The 12,269-nt window shown below is 38.0% G+C and overlaps 1 protein-coding gene across 4 annotated transcripts in view; it reads left to right on the top strand.

Annotated features, from left to right (window-relative positions):
• LARP4B (La ribonucleoprotein 4B) overlaps positions 1-12,269 on the top strand; it is a 59,546-nt gene that overhangs the window by 23,444 nt on the left and 23,833 nt on the right. For 2 of the 4 annotated variants that reach the window (XM_061996755.1, XM_061996754.1), the window contains exons 1-5: positions 1,922-4,662; positions 6,599-6,746; positions 6,933-7,094; positions 9,285-9,366; positions 10,176-10,312. In XM_061996755.1, the coding sequence (XP_061852739.1) occupies positions 1,981-4,662; positions 6,599-6,746; positions 6,933-7,094; positions 9,285-9,366; positions 10,176-10,312 (3,211 nt within the window). In that variant the 5' untranslated portion in view covers positions 1,922-1,980. Of the gene's footprint in view, positions 1-1,921; positions 4,663-6,598; positions 6,747-6,932; positions 7,095-9,284; positions 9,367-10,175; positions 10,313-12,269 lie in introns of those variants that run through there. The other 2 variants (XM_061996757.1, XM_061996758.1) reach the window with 1 other exon arrangement.

The following is a 12,269-nucleotide window of genomic DNA, read 5'->3' as shown; positions in this document are numbered from 1 at the left end:
TCGTGCTCAGTTCAATGTACAGCTGGAAGAATGTTTGAAATAGAGTTTAAGGATCTATTCTGCCTTACTTTCTTCTGTATTTTCAGTATATTTGAAGTAATGGAGCGGTGCTGTAGTGATAGAGTCTGTAAGCTCTCTGAATGGATTTGAGAGGAGATTTGAGTGGTGTAAGAACAACTGCTTAGAGCAGAAAAGATTGCTGGATGTTTTCAGTGTTTTTACTGGGTTTTTATTTTTTAAGAAGTTAAACCACTTTTTTAGCAAGTGAAGGGACTTCACAGTAGTAGAAGTCTTCCAGTATGTAAATATGTGTATAAAAATGTTCTTTCAGTGTCAGAAAGAAGTTTGTTTACATGCAACAAAGAAAACTTACACTGGGAACAGACTTCTTAAAGAAGTACTGTTTAGTCAAACTACCATTTAAATGCATCAGCCTTTTTTGTTTTGGTGATGTTTTTGTTTTGTTGTTTGGGGTAAAAGAATACATGTTTTTTGGAGGTTTTGCATGATCAATTCTGGCACAGTACCATGAGGTGGCTAGATGATCTCAAAGCCCTTTCCAGTACTGTAAATCACTGAGGGGTTACGTTTTTTTTTTCATGCAGATTATGAATTTAAAAAAAAAAGGCTTGGAACAGAATTAGCTTCTGATAACGTACAATGACTGCTGAATGGAATACATGAGGTCTTATCTATCTTTAGCTTCGTTTTCCTAAAGAAGTAATCTTGGTGTAGGTTCAGCTCTGGGGGAAGGGACAAGAGGAGAAAATGGACCGAAATGTATTTGATCTAATAGCTTCCACTAGTGTAATCTTCAAATCAGATTTAAACACCTGAAGCCAGAATGCATTTTTCTGTGCATAGAAAGCAGGAACTGTATTAAATACGAAGACAAGCAGTTTTTTTGGCACGTGTGGAGATTATGAAAGATGTCCTTTAAATATTTAAATGATTTGAATGACGGAGACTCTTCAGGAAATTAAACAATGGAAGTTCATAATACATGTAAGTAGACTGTAATCTCATTAGGAGAATTATTTGGCTGGTATATCACCGTGTATATGATGAAATACTAAAACATTGCTCAGCAACTGTGATTTCGACTTTGAGTGGCAATGACATATGAACCCTTGCATGGTTTCAGTGTGCTATTTTTGGCAGCTGGGTGCTGGCTTGTCTCCTCAGTAGCAGCAGAAAGTTAGTTTAGTGCATAGAGGAAGGTGGTTTGCAATGAGAAGATTCCTCTGACTCTACTTCTTCAACATGGGCTGCTGCTTCAGTAAAGAATTGAGTAACAGCACGAATGAGGAGAAAACCGTCTTGTTACAAAAATCTGTGGAAGAGGAAGCAGCAGAGTCAAGGATAAGTAAAACTTTATCTTCAATTTTTGGAACTGTGGAAAGCCAGGATATGCATACAGTGGGAAGGACAGTTAATGGGGCAGTTGCAACCGTTGACATTGAACGTGTTTGTAGTGACGATTGCACAGCATCAAATTCTAAATCTGGGTTCTGGGATAGAAAACCAAAATACCCATCATACAAAAGCATGGAGAATACTCCCTGTGAGAGCTCTAGGAGAGCGTATGACAGACCTTTTAGCTTTTTTAATTCCTTTAGACACCTTCTGAAGGTCTCTGGTACCTATGAGAATCTGCAGAAAAATGAAGAAAAGAGAGTTAGTAAAAAAAAGGCACCTAAAAAATCTAATAGTAATGGTCAGCATATGAACAATATAGAACATACCAACAGTAATAATGAAAATGTAGGTGCTGAAGAACATTGCTTGTTTGATCATATTTCTACTTCACATGTACCAGACATCCTAGACAAAGGCTTACAGGGTGAAATTTCCTTAAATAGAAATCTTCTGGAGGTTTATGCAGTTACAAGTAACCATTCAAGGCAGAATGAAACAACAGTAAATGCTGAACACAGCAAGAGTGACAGCCTACAAAAAGTTTCTAGTTCATATAGAGAGATGTCTCCAACATTTTCTTATCTTGATGTAGACAACTACCAACATGCAAAAGATAAGGAATTTTATAGTATTTGTGTTGTAGATACTGAAGATCTAAAAGAAGATGAAGACTTGCCAGCTACTGTGCATGAAGAGACTGCAGCAGACATAGATAACTCAGCTGTTACTGATGAAGGAATGTACAGCATGGCACGACCTCTAGACACTGGTGAGGAATTTCCAATGCAGCAATCGGCACAAGTGGAAGCTAAGTTTAATTCACAGAAAGAGCTGTTTGAGTATAAAACAGAGGATAGGTCAAACGTGCAGAAAAAGGAAACAAAGAAGTATTGTGACATAGACATCCAATCTTCTTATGATAACAGGTGTCAAGTGCATAGGTTAAATACTAATGATACCATCACAGATAACTTAGGACTGGAAGTATATGATGAAGTCATCCCTGAGAATGAACAAGAGGAGATAAATACCATAGGTAGTGCTACCAGTTGTAATGAATCGTGCAATGGAGCTTGTGATTCTTTAAAATTTGCAAATGCTACTGAAGAGGACCAATACAGCCCTAAATCAGAAACCATGAAACACGGCGATTGTACTTCCAGTGTATTCTTAAACACTGAAGTATGTAATTCAGGAAAAACTGAGGGAAGTCATGATGCTGAGATGGTACCATTTGGTGTAGGCAGTCATCCCTCAAGTGTTTTAAGGGAAATAGATGCTACACAGGTGGCAGAGAACAGGAGAAGTAACCTAAAATTATCATTAGAGTTACAAGAAGCAGAAAATGACTCTTTTTTGGCTAGTCAACATGTAGAAAAACTTGTTGAAGAAAGTTACTTCCTAAAACCAGACAGTGAAGTAAACTCAAATGTGGAAAAAGGACCATTTCAAAGAGTGTATGGCAATAGCCAAACATTTGCATCTGACTCTGGTGACCATAATGGTGTTTTGGAAGAAGTCTTGAAAGATAAAGAGGAATGCACAGGTACAGTTTTGCATAGCTGTGAAGCTTTGGATATGACTGAAACGCACAAACACTTGGAAGAAAATTCTGATTTTCAAACTCAAATTAAGGGTTGCACTGAAAACAGGACATCAGCTGAAGCTGCAGACCACAGTGGCATGGAGGAAGATGTATCTGTGAGTATCATTGAGCTAAAAGGTGACATGCTTGAGGAGGCTGGTAGCTTGAGCAGAACTCAGTCATGGGTAAGTGATGGCACTATGATATCTCATGAATTATGTAACACAAGCCCAGATGAAATACTCCTAAAAGAAAACAAGCTAGAATCTCAGATTTCACAGGGGTCACCAGGAAGTAATGGTGAAGTATGCAAAGATTTGAGTTCAAATAACAAAGCCAGTGACACTTCCGTGCCTATGGAACAGGAGGATATGAATAAAACAGACATGAATTGTAGACAAGATGAGCAACAGGATGTATGTTCCTTCCATGCAGTGGAAAGTCAAAGGCATGCAGTGACTGACTCAGCCAAAAGAGCTGGGGATGTAACAGGATCTGTAAAACAGACAAAACTTGAAGTTCACCTAAATGACACAATCGATAACAGGGCAGAAAATGTAGATGGGAATTTGAGTGTTAACATTGTTGATTGTGATAAAAACATCTTAAATGGCAATGAAGTCTTGACTCACAATCAGAGCACTCACTCCAACTCCACTGTACCTGTAGCTTTGGACAACTGTATATACAAGAGTCTAAAATTCACAGATGAAACTAAAAATCTGGAAGATGACAGTAATCTCTTAGATGAAGCCCATAACTGTTTACCTTCATTATGTCAAAATTCATTTTCTCCTGGGCATGATAAACCAGTGGAAGAGCTTGAGTTATGTCACTGTGCCAGTCCAGAGCCAGAGGCTGGGGACTCCCAAGTTTCTGTTGAGTCTTTGACCAAAGTAGGATCAGAAATTCATGAAAAAAGTGTGTGTGACTTAAATGAATGTAATCTTCAGGCTCAAGTAAAACAGTGTGTCATCATCCACCCAAAGGAGGAGATCCTCACTGGTTTTAGTATGTCAACTGGGAGTATAGAAGCTTTTACCACGGGGAATTTAAAACAGTTAGAAGCCAAGACTACTGAAGTGAAAACCACCAGTTACATGTTAAATACTCAAATGAATGACTTGACTGTGAGTTGGGAACAAATGCAGTCAGATCATGAGATTTTATCAAACAAAGAGCATGGAGTTTTTGTTGACCCAGAGCAGGTAGACAAATATGCTGCTACTCCTTCCTATGAAATACACAGTGTCTGTCCTGGTGCCGCAGGATTTCAGCGAGGCGGTGAGCGGTGTGTGTTAGATCTGTTGCAAGACGTATCGAGTGACCTAGAGCACTCCTATGAACTGGACAGACAAAATCCCAAAGCTGAAATATGGTCACATTTCATCAGTCTTCAGGCTGGCAATGCTGATTGGACAAATCAACTGTTTCCCGACACCTTTACTGCTGGTAATGGTGAATATCTGATGGGCTTTTTATGGAATAATATGTTTTCTAACAATACCATGAAGAATGACAGACTATGTATAGTTAGTGAAAACTTCCAGAATGCATCTGAGAATTTAACAGGTGCTTCATATGCAGTGAGAAGAAACCGGTATCAGCTGCTAACACCAGAAAATGTTGGTACTTGGGGATGGCAAGATAAAGAATTTGTAAGTATTCTGCAGAAGTCATTTGTTGTTAAAGCTTAAAACTGAAACTAGGAGTTGCAATAAGCTGTGTCAAACTGTGGTTTCATTAAAATATATCCTATGTTATTTTGTCCTGAGACTGACCACTCTCTTTCCTTTGCAAAACCAAATGCCGTACAGAATGTAGTAGTTAAAAGTGCTGCTGAATGTTATGGCTTTTTTTGTGCTTCTGTTTACCTTGTGTGAAAGTTTAAACAGTGGGCACAGCATCTTGATTGCAGATTCTCAATCCTAGATGAACTTGAGATAAACATTTCAATATGTGGAAAGAAAAGACTGTTAGTAGTGCTCCTTACCTTCTGATAGGAAGAAATGTTTGCGGATTTCCTGAAATCTTGAAGTTCTTGCTTGGTAGCAACTAGGAAACCTTTTGTTCGCTTCTGGAGAAGATCTTCTGAAGTGCTGTAGAAAGGAGTGGCTGCAGGGGAAGCCTGAGGAGTGAGCTAGACTGGATCTTGGCTAGCTGGGCTAAGAGAAACAAAGCCAACCTGCAGCAGCTGCTGCTCTGCCTTCCCTGCTGAGCAGAGCAGTGCGTAGTATTGTTCTCTGCCCCAACAGTGTTACAGCAGCTGCTTTGACCTTCCCCAGCAGTTGTAGGACTGGCAGTAAATTGTATTAGAGGCTAAGTTTGTTATCTCCTGGGGGAACATTTTACGTTAAAAATGGAAACTGATGGAACTTGCTGTCATCTTTGAATCATAGAATGGAAGAATTGGAAGGGACCTCCAGAGATCTAGTCCAAATCACAAATCCTTACTATTCAAGTAGTTACATTCAACAGTTCCACTTCTTATAAGTCTTTTCATTGTCATTCAGTAAATGTGTTTAAGTTGAGATTCTTTAGCTCTTTTTACCTTCTTGACATGTTTTCTATGCACTACGGTAATGACTGAGTGCATGTATTTACAGAGTAATTGGCTTCATGAAATTTTGAAGTGTCTTGTCTCAAACTCTGTAATGTTCCTAGCATCCTTAAATTCACAAAACAAATTGTAATGAGCTTTTTTAGTATATATTTTCATGAGCAATACTATTTCCTAGTATAATCATCATATTAAAACATACCAAAGATATTCTGAGTATGGAATAACTTAGATGTGTTTTGCTCAAAGATTAGCAAAACAAGAGAAAACTGTCTCATGTTACTATCAAAAAAGTACTGTGGATGTTGGCACTGCAGAGAGCGATCTCTCCGAAGCACAAATATAGCCATTTATATAATGATTATATATAACCATATATGACCATTAAATGTGTCCACTTCCAATCCAGGTTAAAGGAGATTGAATTACCAGATCCAGTTAAATCATCTTAGACCATTCTTTTTGTCCTGCCTAGGGAAAAGTTACTTAAATTTTTGTTAATGCTTTGTTTTTTCTCTTGAAAAAAATAGTACAAGTCATGCACATCTCATTGCTTTAATTTTCCATAACACTTCCTTAAAGCTGTTATATATGTATATAAAGTCCAGGAAAAAACCCAAACCTGTGCATTTATATTTTCTTTGTTTTTTTAATGTTAGTTCACAGAAACATTTACAGTAATGATCCAGTCAACACTAACATAACTTGTACATTGGAGAACTGACTGAAGTCTAGGACAAGTGCAGGTTCAATTAATCTGTCAAAAGCGAAGAATGAGGTGTTTGTTGTAATATGCTCTCCTTGGCTAGCCTTTTCTAGGGATTCTTAATCAGGGAAATGAGTTCTGTGCTGCACAATTTGGTCATCTTTTGTACCTGGAACTAGTATGGGATGGCAATTCAGTTAATGTATTCAGCTGTGAAAAAAGGCTTGAGTTAGACATCTTATTCCATTATTTGAAACCTTACATCTATATGCACAGATGTGTGCTGTGCATCCACAAAGTGTATAATCAAAGAAACTTCTTTTTCTAGGAGTCAACCAAGGTTTCCGAGTTAAATCCTAATGCAAAGGTGTGGGGAAATCATATGTTACACTTGGAAGCAAGTGGTGCCACTGATGGTAGTGTGAGCAAAACGTGGGAAGAAATACCTGACCAACCTCCAGATTCTTGTAAAGAAGGTATGAATAAGAGTTTCTAGCTGTTATTCAAGAAAAAGGTAAAATTTAGTGCAGAACTCTCTCAATTTTAATTCCCTTTTAAAAAATGAATGCAAATACGTAAGCAACTCTAGATTTAGTTTTAACTATAGTGTTACTGTGATGAGCAGGAATGCTTTTTGAGTGTGGTGGTCATCTCTGCTGCAGGTCTGGATGCCAATGGTGATGGGGACAAAAAGCATCAGAATGCAGTGCTGACAGAGCTGCAGGAGCCATCACCAGTTGTTTCAGTGTCAGACCAGACAGATATGAACCCTTTGGCTCTTGATCATTCTGAGTATGAGTCTATGCATGAAACCACCCAGACAGGTAAGAGACAAAACAACTATTTGCTTGGACTTCGTTTAAAAAAACATGAACAAAACCAACAAGTAATACATTTTGAGCATCCGTTAAAGAAAACCCTAAAACCAAGAAAATAAACAGTATGTGTTTATTAATGTTCAAAATATGTGTTCTGTAAACAGACCCCAAAAACTCCTGTCTGTTTTGATATCGGGTGTAGACATATTTGGAAACCAGTCTACTGCTATTGGAGTATAGGCCTTATGAGGTACTCCACAGAACTGATCGAAGTTCTGGATACAGCTGAGTATTGCTTTCTGAAATATTATTCTGAATGAAGGTCCATAGTGCAAACACAGATATCCATCTATAAATCTGCATGTTTCTAGTTGGGTCAGGTTACTGCAGTGAAATTCACATACTGCTTGTCTCAAGTATTATTGTTAAAGTGTAGAAAGATCAGTCTTGTACTTAAAATGCTAAAGTAAGCACCACTTTAGTCTAATTTATTTGTATTCTCTTTTAATGGACATTCATTATTTAATTTTTTTTTTTATGCAATTGCTGTTAGCTGTAGCCTATACCAGATGGCATGTTGTAAGAAATTTCTGGAAACTAGCATAGATTCGTGTATGCTTATATGTCACTGAAAGGGACAGAAAGTCTGCAAGATGCACATAGGATTACTACTTGAACTGACATCAGGGTTAAGAAAGAGGAAAATCCGCTGGATGTTTCTTGATATTCATGAGAGGTCTGCTCCTTGAACATCGTGCTTAGCTGACTGATATCATGTATTTAAAATGACTAGTATAGCATCTGTAACAGTTGGAAATCAAGACAACGGAAATTAGACACAGTTGTGGCATCATCCCTTGTGTTGAAAACTGAATGTTCTCTTTGACCGTTTTACTTAAGGGTACTATTAGAGAATATGAAATAATAACTGATTGAGAAGTAGGAAATTATGTTAATAGTGCCTATCACTCCAGAAGGGAATGATGTTCCTCAGCTTAGTGTTGGAACTTGGGAAATTGTCCTTGCGTGGCCAAAATAGTTAGAGTCAAATGGTAGTGTAAAAAGCAGTTTGGATCTTTCTCACTTGATGAATACTAACGTAGGCAGTCCCAATTCTGGAATCTGATTTTTATTTTTTAATGATTATTTTTGATAATACATATAATTTTCATGTTCACTAGGTTTTGGGCAAGGAAGAAAGAGGAGATGGGAAAAGGAAATGGTAGCTAGTACATATCAGAGAATCACAGAATGGTGGGAGTTGGAAGGGACCTCGTGTAGTTGGCATTATCTGCATCAGATTACCACATGTGAAGGACAAAACAGTGAGAGGAAATTACAGGTTATTTTAGGAAGAAGAGTTCAAGGAGAGCTAAAGGAAAGGATGAAAGTTACTGAAGAAGGGAAGCATATAGAGCATAATAGTTGAAAAAATACTTCACCATAATTTACACATTCACCCTAATTGTATAACACATTACCAAATGTTTTGTAAATCTCTAAAAGTCACACTAAACTTCTGATCTTTAAACAGTTCTCCCACTGACACAATTCTTTTACCCTCAACTGGCTGTAGTATATTGCATCTAAATTTAAATGAAGTTAGTGTTTTCCATGTGATAATTTTGAAACTTTCAGGTGTAAGAAAAAAAATTGTCAACCAAGAGATTTGGTGATCACACATCTGTTAATTGATTGGATATCTGCTGATATTTCATAAGTAGGTTTTTAAAAACCTCCTTTTTCTGAATTAGTGCTGGGAACTTAGATTAAGGCCAGCTGTACAAAGTGCCTCCATTAATACGGTGCTTGCTTGTTATATTAGTCAGCTGTGTTAGTCAGACTTTAGTCAGCTAGAAATTGATTAGTTTCCTAAGGCTGGAAGACAGATATGTGAGCTAAATCAGCTCAATATTTACTTTGAGATATAATTGTAGTAGCCCTTCAAAAAATGCTTCATATCTTTTATATATTGGGAGGAAAAAATTTAACAAGTGAAGTCAGACATGTTTTTTCTTTTCTGTCTTAAGTAAAAAGCATTCCAATTTTGGTGGGAAGTTAACAAGTATACAATGAACATTTATTGAGTTTGAAAATTTGTTACTAATTATACAGCCAGTAATAGACATGATGCCTTGATCAAAATACCTATTGTGTAATACAGCAGATGTAAGTTTTTAACATTTTAATTCTTAGGTGGAAACGAACAGTTGCAGCCAGAAGGTCAGGAAGATTTACGAGAATTACTGAAAAAAACACTGGAATTCTGTTTATCTAGGTATGTATATACCTGAATGTAGCAAACTGGAGGATAACTTAACTATATCCAGTACTTAACTTGGGATATGTGTTGTTATATTTCTCAGCTGGTCACTTAAACTCAGGTAACACACAAATTCAAGTATTGTATTGATGTGCCTCTTACAGCTTACATGAAACTTCTGGACCTAAAACATAAACTAGCAAATACATTGTTCGAAGTGAGAATAGTTACAAGCAATTGTAGTTCAGGGGAATTTTTATGCCTGTTACTAATTTTTTGTAAATTAGAACTGAGTAACTGAAGCCATTTGGAAAGCTTTGTTTCAGCTGATAATTATTTCTAAATTTGCATTGATAAAGAGTTTAGAAAATTTAGAAAAAAATTAAGGGCTCTGAATCATACACACTCCAGTAACTGATGCAAGATGATCAAAGGTTCACTTGTACTTAATCTCAGTGCTTACGTCTAGATAAAGCCATCCTAAATACACATCTTAATAACCTAGAACAACAACTAATCTGTATATTCCTGCATAACCAGTTACAGTCAGTGGTCATTTGAAGTAGCAAACTCCTACCAATATGACAGGTTTGTGGAGATAACATGCTGCCTGAACAGGAAGTTGCAGATACTGTTGCATGAAGGAAAGAAAGACATTTTAATGTTTTCTAGGAGGTAAAATATAGTAGTTAAATGGACTGGGGAGTGGGTAAAAATGTTGAAAACAATTTAGTGTAGGAGTCTTTCTACTATGTTATGAGTATTTTGTTTCAAGTTTATTGGCAATTTGCTGACATTTCCCCTTTTTTTTTCTCTCCTGTCAGAGAAAATCTTGCCAGTGACATGTACCTTATATCACAGATGGACAGTGATCAGTATGTGCCAATAATGACAGTAGCAAACCTTGATCATGTCAAGAAACTCAGTACTGATATGGATTTGATTGTTGAAGTGCTGAGATGTAAGTAAAAATCCCTCAATGCTAGAAAGCATTTTGATTATTGCTGTAGGACTACTAATCCAGATTTTCAATCTTTCTTCCTTTTTGTTGTTACAAATTACAATAAAATGACATCCTTTTTCTGTAAAGTATTAGATAGAGCAACAGCTTCCATTTTAGACCATCACAATTATAGGACTGCAGTTTTATCAAAGCTGCTTCACATTTGGAGTATGGAGTAATGTGTAAATGAGTTATGTGGCACATGGTGAGACACTTCACATGACTGGATGATTGTGATAGATGGCTATAGGCTGTTTCATAAGGACAGGTGAGGAGGAAGAGAAAGCCCTATGTTAAGGAGAACCGTGAATGTATAGGAGTTAACTACCGCAGTTACGGAAGCCCTATTGAGTCCTTCTGGGTCAATATCAGAGGGATTGTCTCCAAAGGGGATCTTGCAGTAGATATTCACTACCAACCTCAAAACCGAGACAATAAGGCCAATGAAGCAATTTCTGGTTCACTTAAGGAAGCTTTGTTTCAACAGAACCTGGTTCTTCAGGGTGACTTCAATTACCCAGACATTTGTTGGAAGAACAAGACAGAAACTCACATCATCCATCACATTCTTGGAGTGCACAGAGGACTGCTTCCTCATACAAATGTTAGATGTGTCCAACCAAGAATGAGGGACTGCTGGACTTGCTGCTCACAAACCCAGAAAACCTGCTATGTATCTCAGTTAGTGGTAGCCTTGGCTGTAGTGATCACCGTGTTGTGGAGTTTAGGATCCTGATGAGCACACTGAAAGTTAGTGGTAAGACAAAGGTTTTAGATTTTGGAGGAGCAAATCTGATCTCACTCAGAGCTCAGTTGTGAGGAAGGTTCTGTGGGAACTTTCCATAGAGGATAAAGGAGCTAGCAAGTGTTGGCAGTGTTTCAAGAACACTTTCCTGGAAGCCCAAAACCAATTCACCCCCTATAAAGGTAAAGGAAGTAGGCGGAGTCAGAGACCCCCAAGATTAACTGTGAGCTTCTGAGTCTGCTCAAAACTGAAAGAGAGGTGTACCTGAGATGGAAAAGTAGACTCATACCTGTGGAGAACTACAAGGGCCTTGCTAGGGTGCGCAGAGATGCAGTTAGAAAAGCAAAAGCTTAGCTCCATTGAAATTGGCCACAGATGTAAAAATCTGCAAGAACGGGTTCTTCAGGTACGTAAACAACAAGCAGACGGAAGTAAAATATTGGCTAGTTGTTAAACAGACGAGGTGAATTAGTCACCAACAACTGAACCTTTCTGAAGAGGCAGTTCTTAACACTTTCTTCACCTGTATTAAAGACAGCACTGTTGGAACCCAGGCCACGGGAGCAAAAGTCCCAGTTGATGCAAACATAGACCCACCTCCAGTTAAGAAGGAAGTGATATGTGAATTATTACAGGAGCTTAACCCCTACAAATCAATTAGTCCTGACAATATCCACCTGAGGATGTTGAGAGCTGACTGACATTGTTGCAAAGCCGCTCCATTATCTTTGAGAAGTTGGAGGCTGAGGAATGTCCCAGAAGACTGGAAGAAGGCTGATGTCACTGCCATCTACAAAAAGGGATTAAAGGAGGATCCAGAAAATTATAGTCCCATCAGTCTTACTTCAGTCCATGAGAATGTTATGGAACGAATCCTCCTCGAGGCTGTCCTAAGTCAAATGTAGCGTGTGACTGGGAAAAGGCAGCATGGATTAACCAAGGGGAAACTATGTTTGACAAAGCCAGTTGCTTTCTGTGACGAAATAACTTACTTGATTGAGATGGTGGGAGTGGTGAACATTGGTCTACCTGGATTTCTCCAGGGGTTTTGGTACCATTTCTCACAGCCTCCTGTTAAAGAAAATGATGTGTTGTTGTCTAGGCAAGTGATCTCTCTGGTGGGTGGGGAACTGACTGACAGGCTGCACCCAGAGGGTGGTGGTCAGCAGC

Source organism: Colius striatus, chromosome 5, assembly GCF_028858725.1.
Source record: "Colius striatus isolate bColStr4 chromosome 5, bColStr4.1.hap1, whole genome shotgun sequence".
In the NCBI taxonomy this organism is placed as follows: domain Eukaryota; kingdom Metazoa; phylum Chordata; class Aves; order Coliiformes; family Coliidae; genus Colius; species Colius striatus.
The sequence above is the reverse complement of the archived record's forward strand: the minus strand, read 5'-3'. Positions and strand labels throughout refer to the sequence as shown.